General features: G+C 41.0%; 1 protein-coding gene across 1 annotated transcript in view; it reads left to right on the forward strand.

Moving 5' to 3' along the window:
- The window catches only part of LOC122808948 (NF-kappa-B essential modulator-like), a gene marked incomplete in the record, with an annotated part of 2,932,895 nt that overhangs the window by 1,633,287 nt on the left and 1,274,745 nt on the right, over positions 1 to 24,863 (forward strand). Inside the window, 1 exon segment of the mRNA XM_044080106.1 lies at positions 22,314 to 22,401. Coding sequence (XP_043936041.1) covers positions 22,314 to 22,401 — 88 coding nt within the window.

A 24,863-nucleotide genomic window follows, 5' to 3' on the forward strand; every position in this document is an offset into this window, starting at 1 on the left:
TGCATGCTATAAAGTAAAATTTTTCTCAGTTATTTTCAAGTGTTTTTCCCTTCTCTCTTGTTGTTTGTCCAGTTTTAAGAAATGTAGATACTACAATGTAAAAAAGAAAAGTCTGGTCAAAAGAATATAACAAGAAAAATCAATATGCTTTTTCTCATTCTTGCATAGAGGAATGACTGAATTAAGGCCTTTGGCTTGATCTTGTAACAAGTTTTAAGAGAAAGCAAATAAAAAAGAATACTGAATATAATAAAGCTTTCTTCTAGCAACTAAATAAACACTTGTAGAAGCAACTCTGTATTTGGTGCTCATGTCTCAATGGAAGAGCAATAAAAGCAGAATACTTCTTTCATTGGCTAGGAGATGATGTTTTTCTGAAAGCATTCAAGTTTTTTCTCAGTCTGGGAGAGCAATAAAGATGAGACAAAGCCAGGCAGCACTTCGTAGAAACACAGGGTGCCATGTGTCGTAGCATGGCTGACCTTCCTTTTAGGTTAACCAGTGTGTGCATGGCTGTCAGTTTGAGACAGTTGCACCTTTTAGGAAGCTAAAACTTCAGTATTTAAAGATGAAAATAGTTTTGTGTTAGTATTAATTTAATAGGGTTTAGGGATGTATTGGGGTGTATTTGTTTTTTTTTTTTTGTTTGTTTTTTTTGAGTGCTTTCTGTTAAAAAAGTTTTGTAAGATGTGACATAGGCTGAAATGGATATGAGAAGAAACAAATGTATAAAAGGTCAACCTGCCAAACATTTGTGTATTCATATAACACAAAAGATGGAACTAGATACTTAAAAAAGCTGTTGCAATTAAAAAGGTTGGAATAATAAAATTTTAGCATATCTTTAAATGTAAATGGTCTTACAGATATATACAAAAAAGAAAGAGTAGTGAGCTATATTAAAAAATGTAGCGTGCAAATAGCTATGCTATAGGAGATGCATTTGGAAATAACTGAACATGCGAATTTGATGAAGAAAGGTTTTCAGTCTGGTTGTTCAGCTGAATACCTGGGACAAATGAAAAGATGAGCACTTATATTAATTGCAAGAGGAGCTTCAATAGTGATAGAAGAGGATAAAAAAGATAGTAATGGTAGATTTATAGTACTAAGGGACTTCTGGTAAGGGAGGAGGCTTACACTGGCATGTATTTATACCGCTGCCTAAAACATCTGTAATGGAGCTTAAAAAAATTCTGGGAGAAATAATCAGCTTTCAGCAGGGTATACTGCTTACAGGTGGGGGCTGGAATTTAATTTGCCATAGTGAAGATGTGTCTGGGGGGGGGGTCCCAGTATGGAAAATATAACAAAGGAGGGTTAATTTCTGAAGAAATTTATGAAAATATTTGTCATTGAAGATGAGACTTTACATGTTATTCCCCAAATTACAAAAACTGGGCTATGCTAGACAGAACTCACTTTACACAGGAACATGTGCATTTAATTGAAAGTTTTTATATGCATCCAATAACTATTTTAGATCACCCACCAGCAGTAACTAAAATAAAAACACAGGGTAATGAAATAAAATGAGATGTTTTCCCACTTATATATATATATATATATATATATATATATATATATTGAAAAGAGAGGAATTTAAGAAATGGGTAGTGGAAGTTATTTGGGAGTTATTAGAGTAAATAGAAATTTCTTCTGAAAATCTAGCAAGGGAGTGGGATAAAATTAAAGTAGAGTTTAAAAATAGGGTGGAAGTGAAGAGTGATGTGGTTAAGAAGTAACAAGAATTATTTACAGGGACTGGCAAATGTTAAAGTATTGAGGAATAGGAGGACTCTCACAGAACAAGAGGAGGAGCAATTGCAGAATGCTAAACATAAAATAAGAGATTACCTCGATAATATGCATGAGGTTAAGATTGCTATTAAGCAACTGTTTTTTGATAGTAACTCCAGAGCACAAAAACGTAGCTCAACAACTCAGGCAAATGAAAGTAAGAAGGGTTGTCGCCAAGCGTAGGTAGACGATAACAAGAGATCCTGTAGAAGTACTAGAAATATTTCATAAATTTTAAGTCTGTATAAAGCAGAAAACTAGGGAAATCAAGAAAATGTTTATGGAAGAATTAAATATGCCACCATTAGAGGTAGAGGAAGCTCAATTACTAACATTTAGGATAAGAGGAGATGAGATAAAATGGTGATGTATAACCAATCTTCGTCTCCAAGAGTAGATGGTTTTCCTTTGGATGTTTGGATGCTAGGAGGGAAAAAATGGATACAGATATGGAAGGTTTTGTTTAACAGTATTTTAAGAGGAGGAGATACACAAACATCCAGGTAGAAAGCAGTGGTGGCTATAATACCTAAAGAATGTAAAGAATGTTCGATTCTAAACCATATTTATAAAGTGTTTGTCTATAATCACTAAAAGAATGGCAAAGGGGATGCCAAAATTGATAGATATGGATCAGTGTGGTTTTGAGGAGGGGTGGCAAACATTTGACAACATTAAAAGAACATAGATGATCTAGAGGGAAGCAGAATGTATGAAAATACCACTGTTGTTGATTGGTCTTGATGCAGAGAAAACATTTGACAGAGTAAGCTGGGAGTTTATGAGCAGGGCAATGGAAGCATTTCAGTTCCCTAATAAAATTATAAGGTTGATTAGGAAGATATAGGAGGGTTCAGAGATGAAATTAAAGTGGGTGGGTGCTTCTCTGATAATTTGTTTGAACAGAGGAACCAGGCAGGGGGTGCCCTCTTTCCCCTTTTTTATTTGTATTATATTTAGAACCATTGGCAAAGAAAATAAGGGACTCAGAAATTCAAGGATATAATTGGCATGGTAGTCAAGAAAAGCCGGCTCTGTTTGCAGATGATATTATTTTATACCTCATACAACCAGAAAAGGACATTTCAGTGTTGTGAAACGTTTTGAGGCAGTTTCAGATATTCTTAGGATGCACAATTAATGAAGCTAAGACAAAGGCAGTAGCTGTAAATTATGTACCATCACATGAATTGGTTCAGCAATATCCATATGTATTGAGACATGATAAAATGAAGTACTTAGGAGTATGTGTTAAAAAGGATTCTGGTGTGACAGCTAAGGATATGTGGGAAGAGACTAAGCAAACGATAATACAAAAACTGTGAAATTGGAAGCTCTCTTATATGGACATTGATAGCAAGGTACAAGCAGTAGTTCCTTTAGTTTTATACACAGGTCAGGCATATTTTTCAACCAGAGGAGATGTTGTAGATAGCAGTTAATAAAGAGCTAAAGGATTTGATCTGGGAGGGGAAGACAACAGAGTGTCAAGTGGGATAAACTGATTCTTCCAATAAAACAAGGTGGTTTGGGATTACCCAATAGGGGTATTTCAGAGCTACACAGTTAAGGCTCCTGTACATAGCACAAGCAGAAACCTATAATTCAAGGTGGAAAGGGATGATGATGAAAAGAGGAAGCTCAAGAAACAAAAAGAGACTGGGATTTTGGATGCAGATCCTTAAGGAGAATAACAATAACCAAAAAGAATATTATATTCATAAAGTAGCAGAAAGTATTGTAAGAACTAAATCAGCATGGGAATGGAGAAAGGAGATTGTACTGATAGGGATGACTGTAATTAGGGATACAGACAGTAGGCAAGAGGGTGTTTGAATTTATTGGAGAAAACTGGCAAAAGAACCGAAGTATTGGAAGAAATAATTAGAGAGGGAAAGGTAGAATGAGAATAGGCCAAGAATTTGTTTAGATTGCAGGCTAGAGATGGCCTTTCCTTTCAAGGATTGATATCAGAGTATAGTAAAAGAGAAAGAAATTGGGGGATCCTAACCGAAAGACCAACACTAGTAGAGTTTTTAGCAGAATCTAGAACAGAAGCTGCTGTTAAAAAAGGAATAATTAGTAGATCCTATAAAATATTGCATAACTGTAAGAATCAATCAGAGGAGATTGGAAAGGATTGAGAAGATTGGATAAGCAGATCACAGAGAAACAATGGGGGGATATATGTATGTCTCCCAAATATGCAACAAAGTCTAGAAGGTTTAGGATCTTTGAAAGTATTTGCATTTGTACTTTATACCCCAAAGTAGACTCTGAAGAATTTTTCCTGAGGTAGACCGCAAATGTTGGAGGTGTGATTTTTTTTTTCATTTGTACAAATGTATGATTGCTTGTGTCATACTTGATAATGTAATAATTACATGATAATTTAATAAAGATATTTCTTGTTTAAAAAAATAGAACATTGGTATGCACATTTTAGTTTGTCCGATTTTTTTATTGGAAGAATCAATTTATCCCACTTGACACTCGGTTGTCTTCCCCTCCCAGATCAAATCCTTTAGCTCTTTATTAACTGCTATCCAGAACATCTCCTCTGGTTGAAAAATATGCCTGACCTGTGTATAAAACTAAAGGAACTACCGCTTGTAATTTGGCTGTAAGGTCAAGAGAGCCAGCTGACAGAACACTGTGAATGTGGCGGCAGGTACACGAAACATGATAAAATAAACGGATTAACTCAGAAATGAGTGACATCTGTACTGTGATCGTTAATGCATTATTAATAATGTATGAATTAAGCAAAATAAATAAAGTAAGAATGGTCATGTATATACACCACATTAAATTATTATGCCTTCATGATAGTCTCAAAAGTAAATGTCACGTTGTTAACTTGTAGTAAAATGTAAATGTACAATTCCTACCCAGTGACAGTAAAGTAGTGATAAAAATGTGGTTACTGTCTTCCCCACAAGAGTACAAAATTTACTTGTTGCCCTTCTGAGGGTGTGAATTTGTGATTCTTGACCACCACAACCCAGAACATGAAGCTGACAATTGTATGGGGAGTTTCTAACCTTGTAGCTGAGGGGGAAAATTATTGTGGCTCCCCAGTGATTTGAGTTTGATATCCCCTGGGTTAAATTGAAACTTAGCAACTCATAGATTTAACTCTCTGTATTAAAATGCTAGACCTATTTTCCCGGAGCCATCACTTCACCACAGTGATCAAACAGTGTCCGTCATTCTTAGTGGGATTTTTCCAAATGATCTTCATCAAAGGCACTGGTGTCTTTTGTGATTTTGTTTTAAAGAAACTACCTTAATCTTAAATTACAGTTGTAGCTGTGAGCTATTCTGTCTTTCTGGTTTCATATGCCACTTGCAGATTCTGTCTTTAATCTGTTGGCACTGTTGCAAAGTACAGTTTACATGCCTGTTATCTACTTATTAAGTTTCTTAACAACCTTGATGGACTGGTCCATTGTTGACCTACTTGAGCCATTACTGCGCTGTAAGCAAAACAAAAAAGTACAAGAAACCCAGCTGGTATACAGTACGAAGCTGGCTAGCTCTTTATAAAGTCTTTTTAACAAACCTCTAATTAAGTGGATTATGTGCAAAAATTCCATATTGACTTAATTGTAGTAATTATCTGACAATGAAAAAACTGATTTTAACATAATTGAGGAGGAAAGCTTGACCACTGAAGACTAATTGAATAAAAAATATTTAAAACATGTTTTTGCAGGGGAGTAAATACCTCACAATCCTCCTGACCACTGCACCTTTATTATTCTGTCTGCAAGGCCACACACTTATGGGGAAAATTTAATATCTTTTTCCTGAGGTAGTTAGAACTGTTGATTTAAAATGAAACGGAGCTCTTCCATTTAAGGATGTTTTCAGCTACGTATATGCTATTGATACTTCATGATACCTCTTTCAAATGCATCCTTGTTAAGACCCTGGCACATACTTTCAGTATCAGGTAAATGTTAAACAAAAAAGGTCAGCACTGCCTTACAGACTTGTTGATTTATGGTAGGTTCCTTTTAGGGACTTTGGAAATTTATTTCTTTGTATGGATCACTACAGCAGTATGATTTAATGCATATGATAATTGACTGCCAGGTAGATGCTTGCCCAACCTTTTCTATCTCAGAGCTCTTCAAATGTCCCAGTGTAAGCTAGTTCCATTTCAGTTACAAGAAAGAAGGCATGCATCCTGGATAAAGCAGGGTGGAAAGCCCATGTCATATTTAGTTATTTTTTCTTGCAGTGAAGTTTGTGGATGCTGTTTGGTTCTGGAACTAGCTCTCAAAAAAAAAGAAGAAAAATGTTTTTACTAAAGCTAAATACATGTTGGTAAAATCTTTCAATTCTAATAGGTGTATGATTTGGCAAATTGTACTTGTTGTTGGTGATTGCCTTTCTTATTCTTTTTCATGTAATTCAAGCAAGAAGAACCTTTGTAGTTGAGGACATAAGATTCCATAATACAAGGCAGCAGCAGTAGATAGAACAATAGTTTATTCACTCCATAGTGCCTTGGCAACAAAATCCTTCTAGAGGAATCTTACAAAACCTAGAATACAAGGATTTTAAATAGCACCAACAATTAATCAATTAAATACATCATCAATTTAAAAACATACTCATCAAACATTGTTAAACTGAATTGAAGTAAATTAAAGTAAACAAAATATTTCCATTCAGTTTCATTATTCATTTTATTAGGAACAGAGGTCCTGTATTTAATAGTCATTCTAGCTTCTATAATACCATTGGCACTGACCAGATCACTCCACTCCAGAAAAATGAATGCTAGCAAGCACAACAAAAAGAAAATCATTAACACAACCATTGTGATATACATATGCAGCAACACTATTTAAAGAATTTTGCTCCTGATATCTGAAAAAAATATTAATTTGTGGACTTTCTGACCATCCTTTTAAGTTTGACCTATTTAAATTAAGTTTTCAAACAGCTACATTTAGTACCATACACTACATTAGAGCATGAAAAATGTCCCTTCACTTTCTGAATGTTATCATTGATGTTATATTCAGTACCATTTAAAATATAGCCACACGTTTCACTTCCCACATTTGAGCAGACCCACTCTTTCCATACCATATTTTTTAAAGGAGGCTTGTAAGACAAAATTGCACTAAATTTACCCACTTGAATCTGAAAAAAGGAGTAGATTAGAATCCAACATCAAAATTTGCCAATTACTTTTTATACCACAAATAAATGTTTCAGGAAAAGCAGAATACTTAGTGACACAGTATAATAACTTGTTCACACACTCAGTGTGACACAGTATAACTTCTTCACACACTCAGTGCTACCAAAATTACTCTTTTGAATAAAATCCTCCTCACTAGCCTTTTGAACTGAATGTGTAGTCATGTTTTAAATTCTCCTAAAGACAAAAATGATTTGTTGAAGTATCCTTCCTATATAATTTTGATGCAACTGTGACACCCGTGCACTGACCCAGTAATCAAGGAGCCTCAATCCTCACCACTAGTACCAGTGAGGGGCGTGCTCATTGGGGGGATAACAAGTACACACAGAGTAAAGTACAATTTCCCTTAAGAGCACACAGAGATCTTAGTCTGGGGCTAGTTTCTCCCTTTCCCTCCAGATCCCCAGTAAGACTCCCCACTGGCACAACTATAGGGTACAGATCTCAGACGAATAGGCGTAGATCTCCCCTCAACAGCCTATAGGAGACATAATAAAGGGATAGGCCTCTGAGGTATTCTGCACAGGATATGTTATGTCCTGTATTCTTTTAGTGAGGAACATCTGGGAATGTTCCAACTGTTGGATATGTGCCTGATTAGGTACATACCAAAGGGGGCATTATACTCCATGATAAGTCTGATGAGTGCTGAATACAGTTGATCAGTTACCTCCTTGGACCTAGAAACCATACCTTTGTTTATAAGTGGCACAATGTAGAATGATTTCCTCACTACCATTGACATGTGATGGTCAAGGACTTGATTACTCTCTCTATACACCCCCAGAGCCCTGACTACTGGTTTGACTCTTCAGGATGTGTTGTACGTATGGTAGTTACTAGGGTTGCCTTTACTTCCTGAAGGATGCTGTTATGCATTTCTTTGCATTTAGTTTTAGTCCATGGCTCTGACCCCAGTTATTTGTCTGTGTCAGCCCTTCTTGGAGAACACTAGTGCTGGTGGGGGATTCTATGACTGGTCCTAATTTGGAATCGTCTGCAAGTTTTGTCAGCCAGAGGCCCTTGATGTTGGCCTTGACTTTATTGAAGTAGATACCAAAAAGGACTGGTCCCAGGACAAATCCCTGAGGGACTCCAGTTGTGACTGACCTCTTTGTAGAGGTGGATACTCAGTTTCTAATTTCCTGGGTCTTGTTTGTGAGCCATCTGGCTATCCACCAGGTGATTTAAGGGTTTATACCTAACCTGTAGGGTTTGTCAACAATGCCTGAATTAAGGTATTGTGTTATATGCCTTGGCTAGGTCAAGGTAGGCAATATGAACCATTTTGCCCTCGTCCACTGCTTTGGTGACCTTCTCAAAGAATTCTACCTGGTTGAGTACACATGACTTGCCCTTGATGAAACCAAACCGGGTTTGTTCCAGTGTCTGGTGGTTTCCTATCTCATTACTGATGATTGTTTCCTTGACTTTGCATGTGAGACTTAAGGCTGTGTAATTTCAAAGGTCCATCGATAGCCCACCTTTGTGCAGAAAGACAGCTGTTGTCATTCTCCATTTGTGAGGTACAAAGCCTGTTGGAGGCTTTGATTAAATAATAGTTCCAGTAGGCCTGATAGGGCATGTGTCATACTATTTAGATGGCAATCTGGGATATTGTATTGAGCCTGTCTATAGTGTTTTTGGCCTTTGAGAGAGCATTGAGAATCTGTTTCTTTGTGATAGTTGGAGGCTGTTTTGCATTATTAGGAAATGATGGCTAGCACCAGTCTCTGTGAGGCATGCTAGAACTTTGAAATTTTGGAAAAACTTTGAAGGAATACATAAGAAATTTAAGCTTGGTTTCATTACAAAAAATATAGTTGTGCATGCTGTAGTCAGTGACTTAAGCATCAGCCAGAAGTCATCATCAGTAAAGATCTGATTACTCCTAACAGTGTGGGAAAGCAGTTGCATAAGGAAGTAAACTGTTTTGATTTTGCATTGGTCAGTCAATACACTTCCAATCTGAAGAAATGGTCATTGTGAGCAACACTGAATCGTCAACATCTCTACCAGAGTACAAATGCTTCCCCTAATTCTCATAGTCCCACTCCTCCTACTCAAGATCTTGTTTGCCAGTGTCAGCAATCATGTGTGGCCAAGAGGGCTCAAGTTTCACATTTTTGTTTATTGCACTATTCCTTCTAATTTGTGGTTAATGTTTTGTCGTTGTGTTGTTATAACATAAAAGTTTAATTTTCCAAACTCTTGCTTACATTTAGAAGTTTTTTTTTTTTTGGTCAGAGACATGCTCCTCTTTTTCCTATTTTGCTTTTCACCTAGTAGTTTGGTAATGTTACTCACTTTAACAGTTATTTTGTGATTTTTTTACCAATTACCCATTGGGGCTATTCTCAGTGTGCTCAGGGTTTGACCTGTCTGTGCCAACTTCAGTCTCAGCACAGGTGAGAACCTCGAGCTGGGCATTGCTGATGCCAGTTCATTAGTGTCCTTGCCTCAAATATCATCATCATCAGGGACAGTACCAGCTGTGCAAACAATGGGGACATCCTCAGTGTTTGATTTTTTTTTTGTAACAGACTGTGGGACAACCCACTTGGTTGGCAGCTTCAGATGTACCTTCAACCTTGGCTCTACCACATGTCACATCTCAATTCATAGCCTTACATCTTGAATCAGGGTCCCACAGAACTGTTACAAAAGGCCATCATAGTCCCCAACCTTTAGGGAAAGACTGTTTTTCCAACCACTTGGTTGAGTCCATTCTGAGTGTACCTAGGAGGGAGAAGAAGAAGAGTAAGAGACACCAGGGCTTTGCAGCAGAGTCCCTAACCCCAGACACAGATCTTTAAATAAAGCATTTCTCACATGCCCCACCCCCCACATGATCTCAAACACAACAGAAATGTTTGAATTGATGAGGCAGGGTGGATCTTAGCCCATTGACCCCCCCCATGAGAAGATTGTGCATGTTTTTTGAATGGCCCCGTCTACGTCTGGGGTGGTTCCCTCTGCAAACTGTATGGTAGATTTGGTTGTGGAATAGACTTAGTGAGAACCTGATGTGGTTGAGCCCATTCCAGGGAAACCTGCAAAAGGTCTTTCAGCTGCCCAAGGACAGGTCTCGGAGGAGGAAACCACCCCTTGTACGTGTGACTGTGAGGTAGTGCCAGCTATGCCAGAGAAAGGGCAGTGGATGTGTAACATATGCCGGCATAGCTACCTGGAGTTTTGTAAAGAATTATGTCATTTGCATATCAAACTGATTTGTACAGGTGCTTGTACTGAAATTGTATTTGTAAAGCTGCTTGTGTTAAAAATATACCAACAGTGGGTCCTGCTAGACAATGTCAAACTGTATTATAACTGTTGAAATGAATATATTATAACAGAGGATACTGGAAGAGAATAGGTTAATCACGATCCAGCTAATTTTGAAAAATAGTCTGAAATTAAATTACCTGGTTTAGGCCGTAAAGATTGTATCTTGAAGTTCTTTTTGCAGCCAAAGACAAAATGTCTGTGAAAACCAGGACTAGGAATCCTATTGTATTGTCCTTAGGGGTGAACTAATTGCTATTCTGGAAGGGGGACGTTTTTGAAATGGTTTTATAGTTCCAGATGCTATAACACATCATAGCAAAGCTCTATGTATGTGTATAATGACACATACCTGCTAGATTTTGGTTCATTTTCTAGTAAAGGGGGTAGTATGGGAAACAGAGTCTGATGTATGTGATGCCATTCTGTAATCCAGCACTGAAATGATGTTTTAACACTAGATGAGACAGAAGTCTCCGGGCAGTCTGTTTGTGAAACTTGACAAAGAAGAACTACTGACCTACTTCATCTTGCCTTACTCTAGTAAGTAAACTAGGAAACAGTAATTCTTCAAATCAGTCAGGAAAATATAGTGAGATTAGTTAACTGTTTTTCTGTATCTGTATGAATCTATATATCTGTATTATTTTAATATTTCCTGTGATTGAAACTCTGGTGTTTATTGTAAGTAGATATTTAGTATTTTCATGTTCTATTATTATTTATTAATTATATTTAAACTTTCCATTGTAGCTGGTCTTTTAGAGAATATTTTAACCTTTGAGAGTATTTACATTTATTTGGTTACACTATGCCAGCTCCTGAAAGCCTTGCTGCAGTGGTCAAACACTTCAATTTGTGTTGGTATTAATTTTACTGAGTATAATTGGGTACTCTTGTAAGAGCCTTAGAGTAGCTGGCATTGGAGTATTCTGGTGGCAGTATCTACCTTATAGTTTGGGCAGAGGGAGCATAGCTGGTAAATCTGTGCCAGCCTTTTCCAGGTGTGTGTGTGTGTGTGTGTGTGTGAAAATCAAATCTCAGAGAGAGAGTGTGTGTGTGTGTGTGTGTGTGTGTGTGTGTGTGTGTGTGTGTGTGTGTGTGTGTGTGTGTGTGTGTGTGTGTGTGTGTGTGTGTGTGTGTGTGTGTGTGTGTGTGTGTGTGTGTGTGTGTGTGTCAGCTGCCTGGATCAGGGATACAGAGCACTGGTTTCACAGAGAGGGTGGTGGAGGACTTTGCTTGGAACGCTCAGCTGAGGACTCAACTCTACAGCTGTGCCCAGTGTGGAGTCTTATTTGGGGCCTGGTGAGAGAGAGAGAGGGAGGGAAATCTAGCCTCAGGACGTGAGTGTGTTCCCGGTGTTCTGTTAAGGGAAATTGTGCTTGCTGCAGAGAGCTGCATCTGGAAATACTGTGTGTGTCTATCTTTGTTCAAATGTCCCTCACCATTGTCAGCGGTGAGGATTGAGGCTCTGTGATTACTGGCCCAGAAGAGGGGCATCACATTAGGTTCAGTTTTAAGAGTGTCAGCATCCTGGAAGGAGCCTTCTGATAAGACTTCTGCAGTTTATCTTTTAGATAGTAACTCCACCATGAAGAACGGCATGGAAAGGTTTGCATTTGTATCAAGAAGCTTTACTTTATGGGGTCTTGACTCATTTACACACATGACCCATCATCTATGAGAACTAGCAGAATAACAGTGGAATTGCAGGAGACGCTACAGGCAAGTGATACCTAATATCAGATGAAGTAATGGGTTTCAACAATGCTTAATATAACATCTTTGTCCATGAAACTTGTCCTGGCTGCTCAATCAGACACACTGTGGATATGTATCACTGTGAGTAGTCACATTTAGCTCAGTTTCTGCACTTTTGCAGAGAATTTCAGGGTGGCTTTCACCAACTCATTTGATGGGTCAGCTCTCTTCAGATCCATGGTGAAAGAGAAGTTGCTCAAGGAGAGGTAGATGGGAAAACCCTATCTGCTGTTGATGTCAAATTGTGAGCCCTCAGGACCTTCTGCAGAAGCTTATCATGGTGTAAGCCATTTTTCTCTGTTTGATGTTAGGGGATTGGTTGTGCTCCACAGACCTCATGGATTTCTATTTTTATAGAAACATTGCAAAGCATCCAGGAAGTTCATGTGCTTCCACCTAGGAGCCAGTCATTACCAATTCAGAGTGCTGGCTTTTGTCTTAGAAAACCATAGGTTCATAAGTTAATAGAAGGCTGCTAGGATAACGGCCCTAGAGCCCTTACAAGCCTAGCCAAATTTATCCCAAGTTGCCCCAGTTATCGCTGGTTAGGTGAGGTGAATGAAGTTTGCAGAGCTAAGGGTCTATGGTGGTAAATAAGGACTTCCTCTGTCCAGAAGGCACATAGGTGCCACCCCAGGAGTGAATTTGTGATCACCCTTCCATTGGTCTAGGTTGCATTTGAAGAGGGTCAGGGAGAGGCTTTGTTTCATGTGAACTGGAAGCTTGTTCCAGAGAAGTGGCAGTCTGTGGAAGATGTATCTATCTCTCCAGCGTGACTTGTTCATGTCAGAGGATAGGTTAAGCTCACTGGAGTGAGTGACCCTCCTGCAGTTTGATTTACATATGTGTACCATTTCCATCAGGGCTAGGTCAGAGACTGCTATGTAAGCCAGGCATAGGTCACCCATTAGCAACCTGTAAGAGACAGAATACAGTGATGGGGCTTTCAGTCTTTCCGCACAAGACTTTTTTTGTACCCTGTAATTTCTTGATGAGAAACCTCTGTGGTCTCTCCAGTTGTTGCAGGTGTCTAGTGAGGTACATGCAAAAGGGAGCATTCTACTCCATCATTGGTCTGATGAGGGCTGAGTATAATGGAATTATAACATCCTTAGATCTAGATGCGATGCCTTTACATATAAAATGTGACACATGGAAGGATTTCCTTAGTACTGTGGATACGTGGTGGTCAAAGTTCAGATTGCTATCAACCCGAGTACCCAGATCATGTACCACTGGGTCTGTACTTAGGGGGGGGGGTGCTGTCTGTGATGTAATTAGCAGGGGTCAGCTTTCCCAAAGGTAATAATAATGAATTTTTTGCATTTAGCTTTAATCTGTGGGTTTGACACATATCATTTGTCTGCATTAACCCGGTCTGCAGTATATTAACATCGTTGGGGGACTCTGTGATTGCTGCCAGTTTGCAATCATCAGCAAGCTTGGTTAGCCACAGGCTGTCCAAGTTTGTCTGGACTTCTGAGAAATAAAGTACAAACAGTAAGGGGCTCAGCACAGAACCCTGTGGTATGCCACTGGTGACTGGTCTTTTGCTAAAGGTGAAGTCACCCACTTTGACAGTATGTATCCTGTCGGTGAGCCAGTTGGCTATCCATCTGATAATGGGAATACACTACCAGATGGGTAATCAACTGGTTCACTGATGGGATACATACTGTCAAAGTGGGTGAATTCACCTCTAGCAAAAGACTAGTCACCAGTGGCGTACCACAGGATTCTGTGCTGGGTTCCTTCACCTCTCTGAGAGTTCAGGAAGTGCATTGCAATAGCTGGAGCTCATATTGAGGCTTAAAAGGAATGGGGATATTCCCATGTCTAGATAACTGGCTCATAGTCTGTATCACAAGAGAGTTGTTGAGCAAGACAAGGAAGTACTTGCAGGTTGTGTCCTTGGGGATATCACCGAATACTGCAAAGTTACAGCTGAGGATGTTTTGAAACTTGATTTTCAGAGACTGCCACTGGAACACCCTTTGTCAAATTGTTATGCTTTCCTAAGGATAAAATTTTACCTTTCAGGATGCAATTTATCTTTTGATGTTAAGTTGTCTATCTCGCCTTCATTCTTGCTGGATGGGTTGACTCGGCCACTCTAAAAGCTCGAGAGTTGGTTCCACCGGCTCGAGGCTCCCCTTATATCCCACAATGCTAGGCGTGAGTTACCTCAGATCTCGTTTGCCGCTACAGCGATCGAGGTGTGTTTTCTACCGGCTCCAGGTTAGTTAAAGTTAGACTAGTTTAAATTCTTTAGACTTAAGCTAGCTTAGTGTATTTTTCTTTCCCCTTAGTGTAGTGGATATTATCCCTTCTACCTTTTATCCAGCCCCCTTTTTCTAAAGAACTTATAGTTCTTTCCCTAAGGCCTTCGGGCCCTTCCTTCCCTATCCTTAGGGTGTGTATGTGTTTGATTAGGGAGTTTTAACTTAACTTACCTTTAGTTTAAATAATTCCCTTTGAACCCCTATCAGTGTAATCTGTGTGTGTGTGTTTTCTGTGTGTGATTACACTTCGGTTCCTTGAGTATGTCCAAGGATACAAAGGTCTCAGGCTTCAAAAAGTGTGACTCGTGCTGTCAGAAAATGTCTCTGACAGACGGTCACACTTCTTGTGTGTATTGCCTGGGACCTTTACACCTGCAGGACTCTTGTGCTGTATGCCATGGCTTCAGCCCTAGAGTCCTGCAGGAGAAAAAATAAACTCATTTTGAGGGGTTTGATTAAGCCTGAAGGTTCCCTTTCTGTGTCATCGGGGAAACCTTCTAAGGCTTCCAAGACCTCTGCTTCAGAGTCGAGGCCTAAGGCTTCGAAGCCTACTGCTTCATCGGCTCCGGCTGGAGCCGATGAGTCTTTGACTGCAGTATCTGTGGTTTCCTCGGCTCCGGCCGGAGCCGAGGCATTAGAGATTCCTGAGTCGGCTCCGATCAGACCATCGGAGCCGACATCTAGAAAGAGATCGAGGTCACCGTCCCTTGGCTCCGTTCATTTGGCTCCAGCGTCTCCCCTGCTGTCTGAACGGAGCCACAGATCTCACTCCTCCAGGTCATCGAGGCTCTCAGATCACAACCTCCAGAGGGTAGTGAGTAGACTTTTGAAGTCCGAGGCACTGGCCCAAATGCTCCAGAGTCCGACTCATCAGTCGATGCCTCAACTTGTTCCAATAAATATTCCTCCTCCGACTCCTTTGAGCTCGGAGCCGGGGCGTCTCGGGACCGAGACTGTGGTAGCGTCGGAGCCGATACAATTGTCTTCGGCTCCGTCGTCTGCTCCGATTTCTTCTTTTGAAGAATCTCGGCGCCGGGCTTCCCTCGTCGGCTCCGAGGGGGTGAGTGGCATCGGACCCTTGTCCGACCCCCCTCTCCCTCTCGGTGCTTCGGCGCTGGTGAGTTCGGCTCCGACATCGGCCTCGGAGCCATCTCTGTCGGTGCCGAGGGAGGTTCTCAGCTTCTCTGAGCGGGGACCTCTGGCTCTGCCGGACAGGGGTGCGTTCGAGGTCATGCGGAGTGTGTTGGAACCTTGTTCGACTCCACAGTTGGCTCCGTCCGCCCCTCCCTCTTCGGTGCCTTTGGTTATGTCGACTCACTCCCTCATCCCAGACCGCAGAGAGCCAGCTCCTCAAGAATCCCCTGTGGGGATCTCATCCTCTTCCGAGGCCTCCCCTGAATTGGCAGGGGAGCCCCCTAGGAAGAGAAAGTGTAAGAGGAAGCACATAGACTCACCTGAGTCTGTCACCTCTGACACAGATTTAGAGGATTCCGAGGGTTCCCCACGTTCCCCTTCTGAAGATGTCTCTTCGCAGACATTCTAGAGATCCTGAAACAGAGGGAAATTGGCCAGCCCTTAACCCTTCGGAGGATGAATCTGTGTATCTTGAGGCGTTGGCTCTCGCCCTTCCACCTCCTGGGTGTCCCCCTTTGATCCCCTCATGCAGGTGGTTGCAAAGAAGGCCTGGGCGGCTCCTGATTCAGTGGACCCTACCCCCAGGAGACCTTCCAAATTTATAACAGCACCAACTGACAAGCAATTTCTCACAAAAGGTGTTTCTGTGGATGCCATGGTGGTAGCTGCTGCCACCAAGAAGGAACTAGCTGATCCTTCAGTGCCTGTTCATCCCCCTAACAAAGAATCTAGGTCTATGGACAGGTACGGGAAGTGGATGTTCTCGTCAGCGACCTTTGCTATGCGTTCGCTGAACTACCTATGCCATTTTACTCGTCTTCAAAGAGACTTGATCAAAGAAGCGAGTGACATGTTGAAGGATCCTACGGCTGCGGGTTTTCAAGACAAGATGAACACTCAGCTGGCTACCCTGAACTCCATAGCTAACTCCTCCATGCCTCCTCTCTTATGCGGCTGATGGAGCGAGCAGGGCCGCAGGGACAGGTGTGGCCTTACGCAGGCATGCCTGGATGCGGCTATGCAACTTTGCGGACCCCTTTAAAACGTCATTCACTAATTCCCCGTTTGATGGATCATCTCTTTTTGGTCCTCAAGTGAAAGAAACCTTGACTAGGTGCGAGACAGATGGCAAGACTCTTTCTGCCGTCGGAGTCCGTTTTTCTACTCCTTCTAGGCCTTACCCCAAAGGCCAGAAAAGTGGGAAAATGTGGTTCCATAAACAATCTCAAGGGACTTCGCCTGACGCACAGAGTCGGTTCCCCGCCAGAGGCAGAGGGGGGAACAACAATGGTAGACGTCGCCCTAGAGGCAGGGGGGGTCCGCAGAACCAGGGCAATCGAGAAGCCTTCTCTGATAAGCCCTTTCAGCATCCCTGAGGTGTTGCCCGACTGCCCACCTTCGGAGGCAGTCGGGGGAAGATTGTCACTGTACCCAGAAGCCTGGCTATCCCTGACTCAAGACAAATGGGTACAGTCCATCATTTCCGAAGGCTATTCCATTCCCTTCGTTCGCATTCCAAACCGATCAAAAAAATCCCTTCCAGATGTTCCACCCGCTCAAAGGGATCTTGCAGCTTTGGAAATTTCAAAGCTGCTTGCAAAAAGAGCAATTCAGCCAGTTCCAGCAGACCAGCAAGGATCCGGAATCTACTCCAAGTTCTTTTTAGTTCCAAAGAAAACAGGGGACTGGAGACCAATTTTGGATCTCAGTATTTTGAACAAGTCAGTCAAGAAAACAAGATTTCGGATGGTCACGCTGCAGTCCATCCTTCCCCTATTGGGAAAGGGAAACTGGATGTGCTCTATAGACCTTCAGGATGTGTACTATCACATAAAAATGAACAGACGCTCCAGAAGATTCCTCCGCTTCAGGCTGGGAACCAGTCATTTTCAATTCAGGGCCCTGCCCTTTGGTCTCACCACTGCCCCCCTGGTGTTTACCAAATGCATGGCAGTGGTAGCTTCTCACCTGAGACGTCAAGGATTCCAGGTGTTTCCATATTTGGGCGACTGGCTCCTCACAGCTCCCACCAAGCATCTTCTTCTATTGGCCAGGGACTACACCTTTCGCATTTGTCAAAATTTAGGCATTTCAATAAATTGCGAAAAGTCTGTTTTGTCGCCTTGTCGTACTATTACCTTCATAGGCGCAAATCTAGACACAGTCAACATGTCTGCGAGACTAACAGATCAGAGAATAACAGACATACACAAACTGGTCTCGCTCCTCTTCAGCAGCAACAGAATCAAAGCCAGGTTAGTTCTGAAAGTGTTGGGGATTATGGCGGCTGCCATACCTCTGCTTCCATTAGACAGATTCCACATGAGAATCCTTCAATGGATGCTCTTCACGCAATGGTCATACCAGCAACTTCCGATGTCCCACACCATCATGATTACGCAAACATGCAGAAATCATCTTCTGTGGTGGATGTCTTCCCTCAGCTCTTATTGGGAAGACCCTTTGTCCCTTCCCCTCCGGTTGCTACTCTGACAACGGACGCCTCCCTGATCGGGTGGGGGGGGCATTATCAGGGCAGAACTGTCCAGGGCACATGGCAACCAGACGAATGCCACTTGCACATAAATGTTCTAGAGATGAGAGCAGTGCTTTTAGCGTTGCAAGCCCTTCAAGACTCTCTTCCCTTGGGAACGATAGCAATCCAGATGGACAATATGTCTGTAGTGTGGTATATCAACAAACAAGGCAGAACCAGGTCCTACCCCCTGTGTCGAGAAGCACTCAGACTGTGGCAATGGGCGATTTCTTCTCAGCGGTTTCTGATAGCAACGCACATCCCCGGGAAGTCCAATCAAATCGCGGACAAGTTGAGCAGAGCTATCCTCATGCCTCACGAGTGGTCTCTGAAAGACACTGTTGTGAGAGAAATTTTTCTCAAGTGGGGTCAGCCTTGCTGAGACCTTTTTGCTACTCCCCAAAACAGCAAGTGCAGAGATTATTTCACCCTATTCCCTTTACCAGGCCAGCCCAGCAGAGACGCTCTAGTCCAAGTTTGGCCCCGGGGACTTCTGTATGCATTTCCTCCCTTCCCACTAATCTCTCAAGTGATACAGAAAGCTATCGCTCAGAAGGCCTCGTTGATCCTCATTGCTCCTTACTGGCCTCGACAGGTTTGGTTCCCCTTTCTACATCATTTTCTGTTGGAGCGACCTTGGCATCTGGACCTAGTTCCAGATCTATTGATCCATCAGTCGGGTCAGTTTCATCGCTCCCTTCCCTCTCTGAACCTCACTGCTTGGTTCCTCCAATTCCAACCTTAGCCAGGCTTCCTCAAATATCTCACTCTGTCCGAGATATTTTGATAGCTTCCCATAAATCTTCCACTCGAAGATTTATTTGAGTAAGTGGAAACGTTTAGCCTATTGGGCTCAAGGAAGGGACATAGATCCTTTCACTGCTTCCATCCAAATGGTCCTTGATTTTCTAGCTGAACTCTTCCATGCAGGTTCATCTCCTTCTACTCTTAAAGTTCAATTGGCAGCTATTTCTAACTTTCATGTGGGCATTTCAGAGTCTGCCATAATGTCCCACAAGCTTTGCAAAGCCTTTTTGAAGGAGTTTTTCTACTCAGACCTCCTATAAGAAATCCTCCTCCTCCTTGGGACCTAAATTTAGTTCTTAGTTCTTTGATTCTTTCCCCTTTCGAACCTGCAGCCTCCTGTTCTTTAAAATTGCTATCATGGAAGACACTCTTTCTGGTAGCTATTACTTCAGCTAGAAGAGTTTCAGAACTTCATGCACTCAGCTGTCGACCTCCTTATCTGTTGTTCCATAAGGACAGAGTATCTTCTGAACCAACCCGTCTTTTTTTACCTAAGATAGCCTCGGCGTCTAACCTAAATCAAAGCATTGACCTTCCTGTGTTTTTTTTCCAGAATATTCTAGCAGGTCTGAACAAAAATTGCATTGGCTAGATGTTCATCGTCAGTTAAGGTACTATTTGGATAGAACCAAACAATTCAGAAAATCTGACCAGCTGTTTGTCTCTTATGCAGAAGGCAGAAAGGGACTTTCATTTTCAAAGGTATCATTATCTAGATGGCTAACATCTCTGATTTCCCTTGTTTATGAAATTAGACACCAAAAGCTGCCTAACAAACCTAAAGCCCATTCTACCAGAGCTTTGGCTACTTCTATAGCCTTCCAAGACAGACTGCCTATTGACACCATTTGTGCAGCGGCTACTTGGGCTACTCCTCACACTTTCATTTCTCATTATAAGTTGGATTTAGCTTCTAGGCATAGAGCTAACTTTGGTTCCACTGTTCTCAAGAGTCTGTTCCGTTAGGCCACCCGGGACAAGGTGCTAGGGACGGTCCCATCCAGCAAGAATGAAGGCGAGATAGACAACTTAACATATAGAAGTTATGTTCTTACCATAACGTTCCATGTTAGTTGTCTTCTTCTCGCCTTCTTCTTAGGCCCCACCCTCCTTCCCCCTGGCCTGGACAGACCTAGAGGAGTTTTTATTGTGACCTCTCTTTCTACCACCTCTTTACTTTAGGTATATGCTGCTGTGCATATTTTCCTGGATCAGGATGTAGGTCACCCTTCTCTTCTCCCTGGTTTATAGAGGTGGACTTTGTTTATAGTTATTCTGTTACTATTATAAGCTGGGCCTAGCTTACAAACGAGATCTGAGGTAACTCACGCCTAGCATTGTGGGATATAAGGGGAGCCTCGAGCCGGTGGAACCAACTCTCGATCTTTTAGAGTGGCCGAGTCGGAGCCGAGGTCGGCTCCGAACCCATCCAGCAAGAAGAAGGCGAGAAGAAGACAACTAACATGGAACGTTATGGTAAGAACATAACTTCTATTTTTATCATCCTTCATCACTAGCACTTGTTATTCTAAATGTGCAGGGTCTTCTGACAGCTTCAATTTACCTAATTTCACTAGCAAAATTTCATTTGAGAGTATTTCAGTGGATCCTGAGAGTTCAGTAGTGCTAACTGGAAGGCACAATGAGTAAGGAAATCAAATTATCAAGAGTGTGCGATGTTCATTGACAATGATGGCTGCATGTCCTCAGTCTGATCAGGGCTGTCTTTTTCTTCCCTGTCTTCTCTTGTATAAATGAAATGTGATAATAATATTGCTATAAGTAAGCAAATATGGTGCTTTTAGCTTACAAAGGGCATAAACCTGGTTTGAGTGATCTACATAAGGGTGGAGGTTATTACAGGCCAACAAAGTAAAACATGAGACGATAGATTGGGGACTTGTGTTTTGAGAGGTTAAAGAAGGAAAGTGGGGGGTGTCATAGAGACCTTTAATTAGGCAAGAATACATGTGTAAGATATACAGAATCTCCACTAAAGACCAAAATATAAAGAACATGAAGTGTCAAATTAGTTGGAGTGAGGTATGAATAGAAAACTAGGATGTGCTTCTTTATAGAGACTGTGATAATGCTTTTAAAATATTATAGAACACATAGTTGACTTAAAACTGTTGAGGGACTTCAAAAAAGCAATGGATAGAGTTAAAGCATGATAATCCGCAAGAGGTGAGATTGGTAGCAGACCTGTTGTCAAGTAGGAAGGACACTAAAGTACATTAGCAGTGGCCTAGTTTTGGCTAGATGCTTAGGCACTAGAGGACCAGTTTCAGAAAAGTGAAAAGTGCCCAAAGACTGGCTGTTGCATCTCATGGGGAGTCTGAGGATCCTGGAGCTATAACATTGCTGGTACCCTAATTGGTACATCTTCAGTCCATGCAATACCAGCTGACACTTGCAGGTATCTAAAAGAACATTTGCACAGAAGCAAGAATGTGGAATTTTTGCTTGGCATTTTGGCACATGTCATCTGGTTGGCGTGTTTCTTGAGCACCACTTTGTCAGCATTCGGAACAGTGATACCTTCAGAAATGGTGATTTTAGATGGTAGCGAACCTACTGTCATATGGGAAAGGCACATTCAAGAATTTGTCTGTCCTGGCATACACTGACCTTGGAGTTAGAATAAATAAGTTTAGGAATATATGGTTGAGAGCTTTAACCACTACAAGCCTTTTTATTGATTGAGTGTGATATTGCCTAGTTGCTAATTTGTTGGTTGCTGATGAGTCAGGTACTGACTCATCAAGCAGTAGCCATGTAGTCCTGACATGACATTTTCATCTAGGGATTAAGGAAAAGTAAAAACCTGTCCTACAAGTCAGCAACCTTAAAAGAAGGGTCTGTTCATCTTTCCACATTCTAGTGGCAACAGGGACAGGTCTCTATGAAGTAAATGGCAGCAGATTGGAGGAGGCAATGGATAAGATGAAGAGTCAATGGTTTCCCTGCATCCAAAGTCAGTTATATAGCTCTTAACTGCCTGACCACAACTGATTTAGATTTACTTTACCCTGTAGACTGTGTCATTTACTTCTAGGTACAGTTGGGTCACTGTTTGTGTAAGACACAGGGAGCTCTGCTGGGGAGTTCCTCCTTTCCATACTGTTGTGTGAGAGTAGAATAATAAGTAAAGAGGTGTGGGACTTGAACGCTCTACATGAAGAATGCAGAGAGCTTGCTTGCCCCTGAAAAAAAAACACATATTTTGATCTGTACATGTAGTATTTAGGTTTGGTGTATTCTCAGTCAGTTGTGATTGAGCAGTTAGTGTACAGGTAATTGTGCATTGATCTATAAAACTTAGGTTAAGGTAGAGGGCAAACCGGATAGGGAGTTGGCCATTCATTATGAGGATGCTTCATGTGCTTGACTGCCTTCTTATTTTGGATTCTTTGTAGTTTAATTTTGGACCTTATTCCTGAAGATATCTGTAAAATTGACATTTTTACTTTTTTTGCAGGAGAAAATTTGCTCAGCTGCAAGCTGCCTACCAACAGCTGTTTCAAGATTATGACAGACATATGAAAATGGAGGACCAAAAGCCTAAAGTAAGGGTTCTTGGATTACGTTTAGTTTAGAGAATTTGGCTTTTAATTATCAACTGGAGTCAAAAATACAGTTATAGAAATAGACATGCCTGCAGTGCTGTGAATAAAAGAAGCAGCAACTTTTTTTGTTTTGTTTTCTGCACCTAAGCTAAAATAGTCAGAGGCTACCCTGCTAGCTTAAATGGAGTGCTACTGTATGCAACTCCAGAGACATGAATTTGATTAACAGCAGAATGAATGAAGAAGGGTGGATTAAAGGTAGACTTTGCTTTGAAAATTAAAAAAATCAAAACTTTTTTCATTGTAACTTGTTATTTAGTGCAGTATTACTACAGCAAAATCAATCCAATATCTTCCTCTTATATTTAATATGTTTTATAACAAAATTAATGACATTTGAGTCTGCTATACAGATGTGATCTCGTTTTACAATTTCTGCTTGTAGCTGTCATCCATTTCAAGTCCCCTTTATTCAAGTTATGCTAGACATAAGGAAGTGAGGTGTTTGTTAGCTCCCAGTTGTATAAAGTGGCATTAATGTAACTTGTAGCCTCTTAGCCTGTGTAATCTCTTTTCATTGTATTGGCTGAATTACCCTGTTTTGCAGTGGTATGTGAGCTGTAACTAGTCTTTTCCTAGTAGTGGTAAAAAACTAAGCAAAATAAAGTTTCTAAATTAGATTTCTTATGACAAATGGTAGTCCTACAAATACTGGCAGACACTTCCTGTCACTCTTCTTTAGTTGCAAAAGTTATCATTTTATTGCAGGTGTCTAGTGTTGTATGACTGACAGCTGTTACTTCAAGGAGCTTGTGAAGAGGTTGTAAACTACTATAGTAACGTCTTTCGGCTTTTCCCGGTTAGGGATCGCCACAGCAGAACTCCGGTCCGCTAATGATTGGCAGTAGATTTTTACGGTGCCGAGTTGCCAGCCTGATGCCCAACCTTCAAAGAAGGCACACTCATTCACGCTTGCACCTACCTGCATGTCTTTAACATCACTATACTACTACTAAATTGTTTCCAGTGTCTTTTGTAGACGTGATTTAATCTTAAATACTGTATTCTTTAAAAGTATTTTTCTTTTATGAATCCAGTCATATTATCTGTAGTGTATACTATAGCACTTTCTTGTATGACTGCTGCAAAATAATGGCAACTTTCTGTTATCAAATTTATGTAATGACATTTTTCTTATGTCATTTTTTCCATTGCTGCTGCTGTATTGCTACCTTTTTAATTAGTAACATTATAACCATGATCCTGGAGTATGACAGTGTAATACATTTTCTCTGTGCTGTGCATAAGTTGAAAACATTATTGTTAGTACCTTCACAGTGAAGCTACACTTCTGTGTGTTGTGGCCTTCTCTGGCTTGAGTGAATACAACCTCATTTTCAGGTTCTGCAAAGTGAACCTGTACTACATACGTACCCTTTTACTGTTTCAGTATCAGATGCTTCCAACAAATAGTGTACTTTTAAAAATATTTAAGCATTAGCACATAACTGTTCCATTTATCATAACTCAGTTTTTATATTATGTTGTGTTATACTCTGGGTTTCTCTTGGTTGTTGCATGTCACCATATCCACTGCATATGGCAAGGAGATGCAAAGCTCTTCAGTGCATTTTCCATTGTTCTTAACTCATATGCCTTTTAAAGTCACTGCAGTAGTGGTGCTTGATGGGATAACCTTCATGACTAGACACCTTCTTAATATTGCATATTGCATTTGTGCAGTGGCAGTATGATAGCTTATAAAGCTCTACTGAGGCGTCATTATTCCTTTCCTAATAGAGCTACACGGCAGAGATGGCATCTTAGTGCAAACTAATGTAGAAAGTGTGGGTATTCACTGTAATTTCCAGTGGCAAAATTAATTCCATGATCAGTATAAAATGTGTATGTTTAGGAATAACGCACTGCTGTGGTGTCATGTGACATAACTGCTAAATTTGAAGTATGTGTGAGACAGGAGAGCAGAGGCAGAATCTCCATAAGAACAAATTAGGAACAACTGTCTGTGTGGATTTTAAGGGTTGTCAGTCATTTCCCCAAGAGTACAGAGCCCTGTTTTGTAATGTGATAAGGAGACTCCAGGGAAGTCAAGTCTGAAGGGAGGAAACACGCTGGAAGCTTTCCCTGCAATACCAAATTAGGAGTTGGAAGTTATTCTACTTGTGTTAATGGTGGAATTTATCTAGTTTGTGGGATCAGCAGAAAACTGACACCAGTTGTCTGTTGAATTGTACCAGAAATACTGAAACAGTATGTGTTAACAAAAGCCATGGACTGTGAAACAGAGCCTATGAAGGATGATTTGTATTTTGTGAGAGCGTTTAATGAAGTAGAACACTTGTTGAAGTAAGACTGTTTTCTGTTATTCCCCAAGACTGCATCATGTCATTAATCCTTGAAGACAAGCCATATTTATACTGCAAGATGGTGTCCACAAAATG

Source organism: Protopterus annectens, chromosome 8.part0 (assembly GCF_019279795.1).
Source record: "Protopterus annectens isolate FY-2018-M chromosome 8.part0, PAN1.0, whole genome shotgun sequence".
Taxonomy (NCBI): Eukaryota; Metazoa; Chordata; order Ceratodontiformes; family Protopteridae; genus Protopterus; species Protopterus annectens.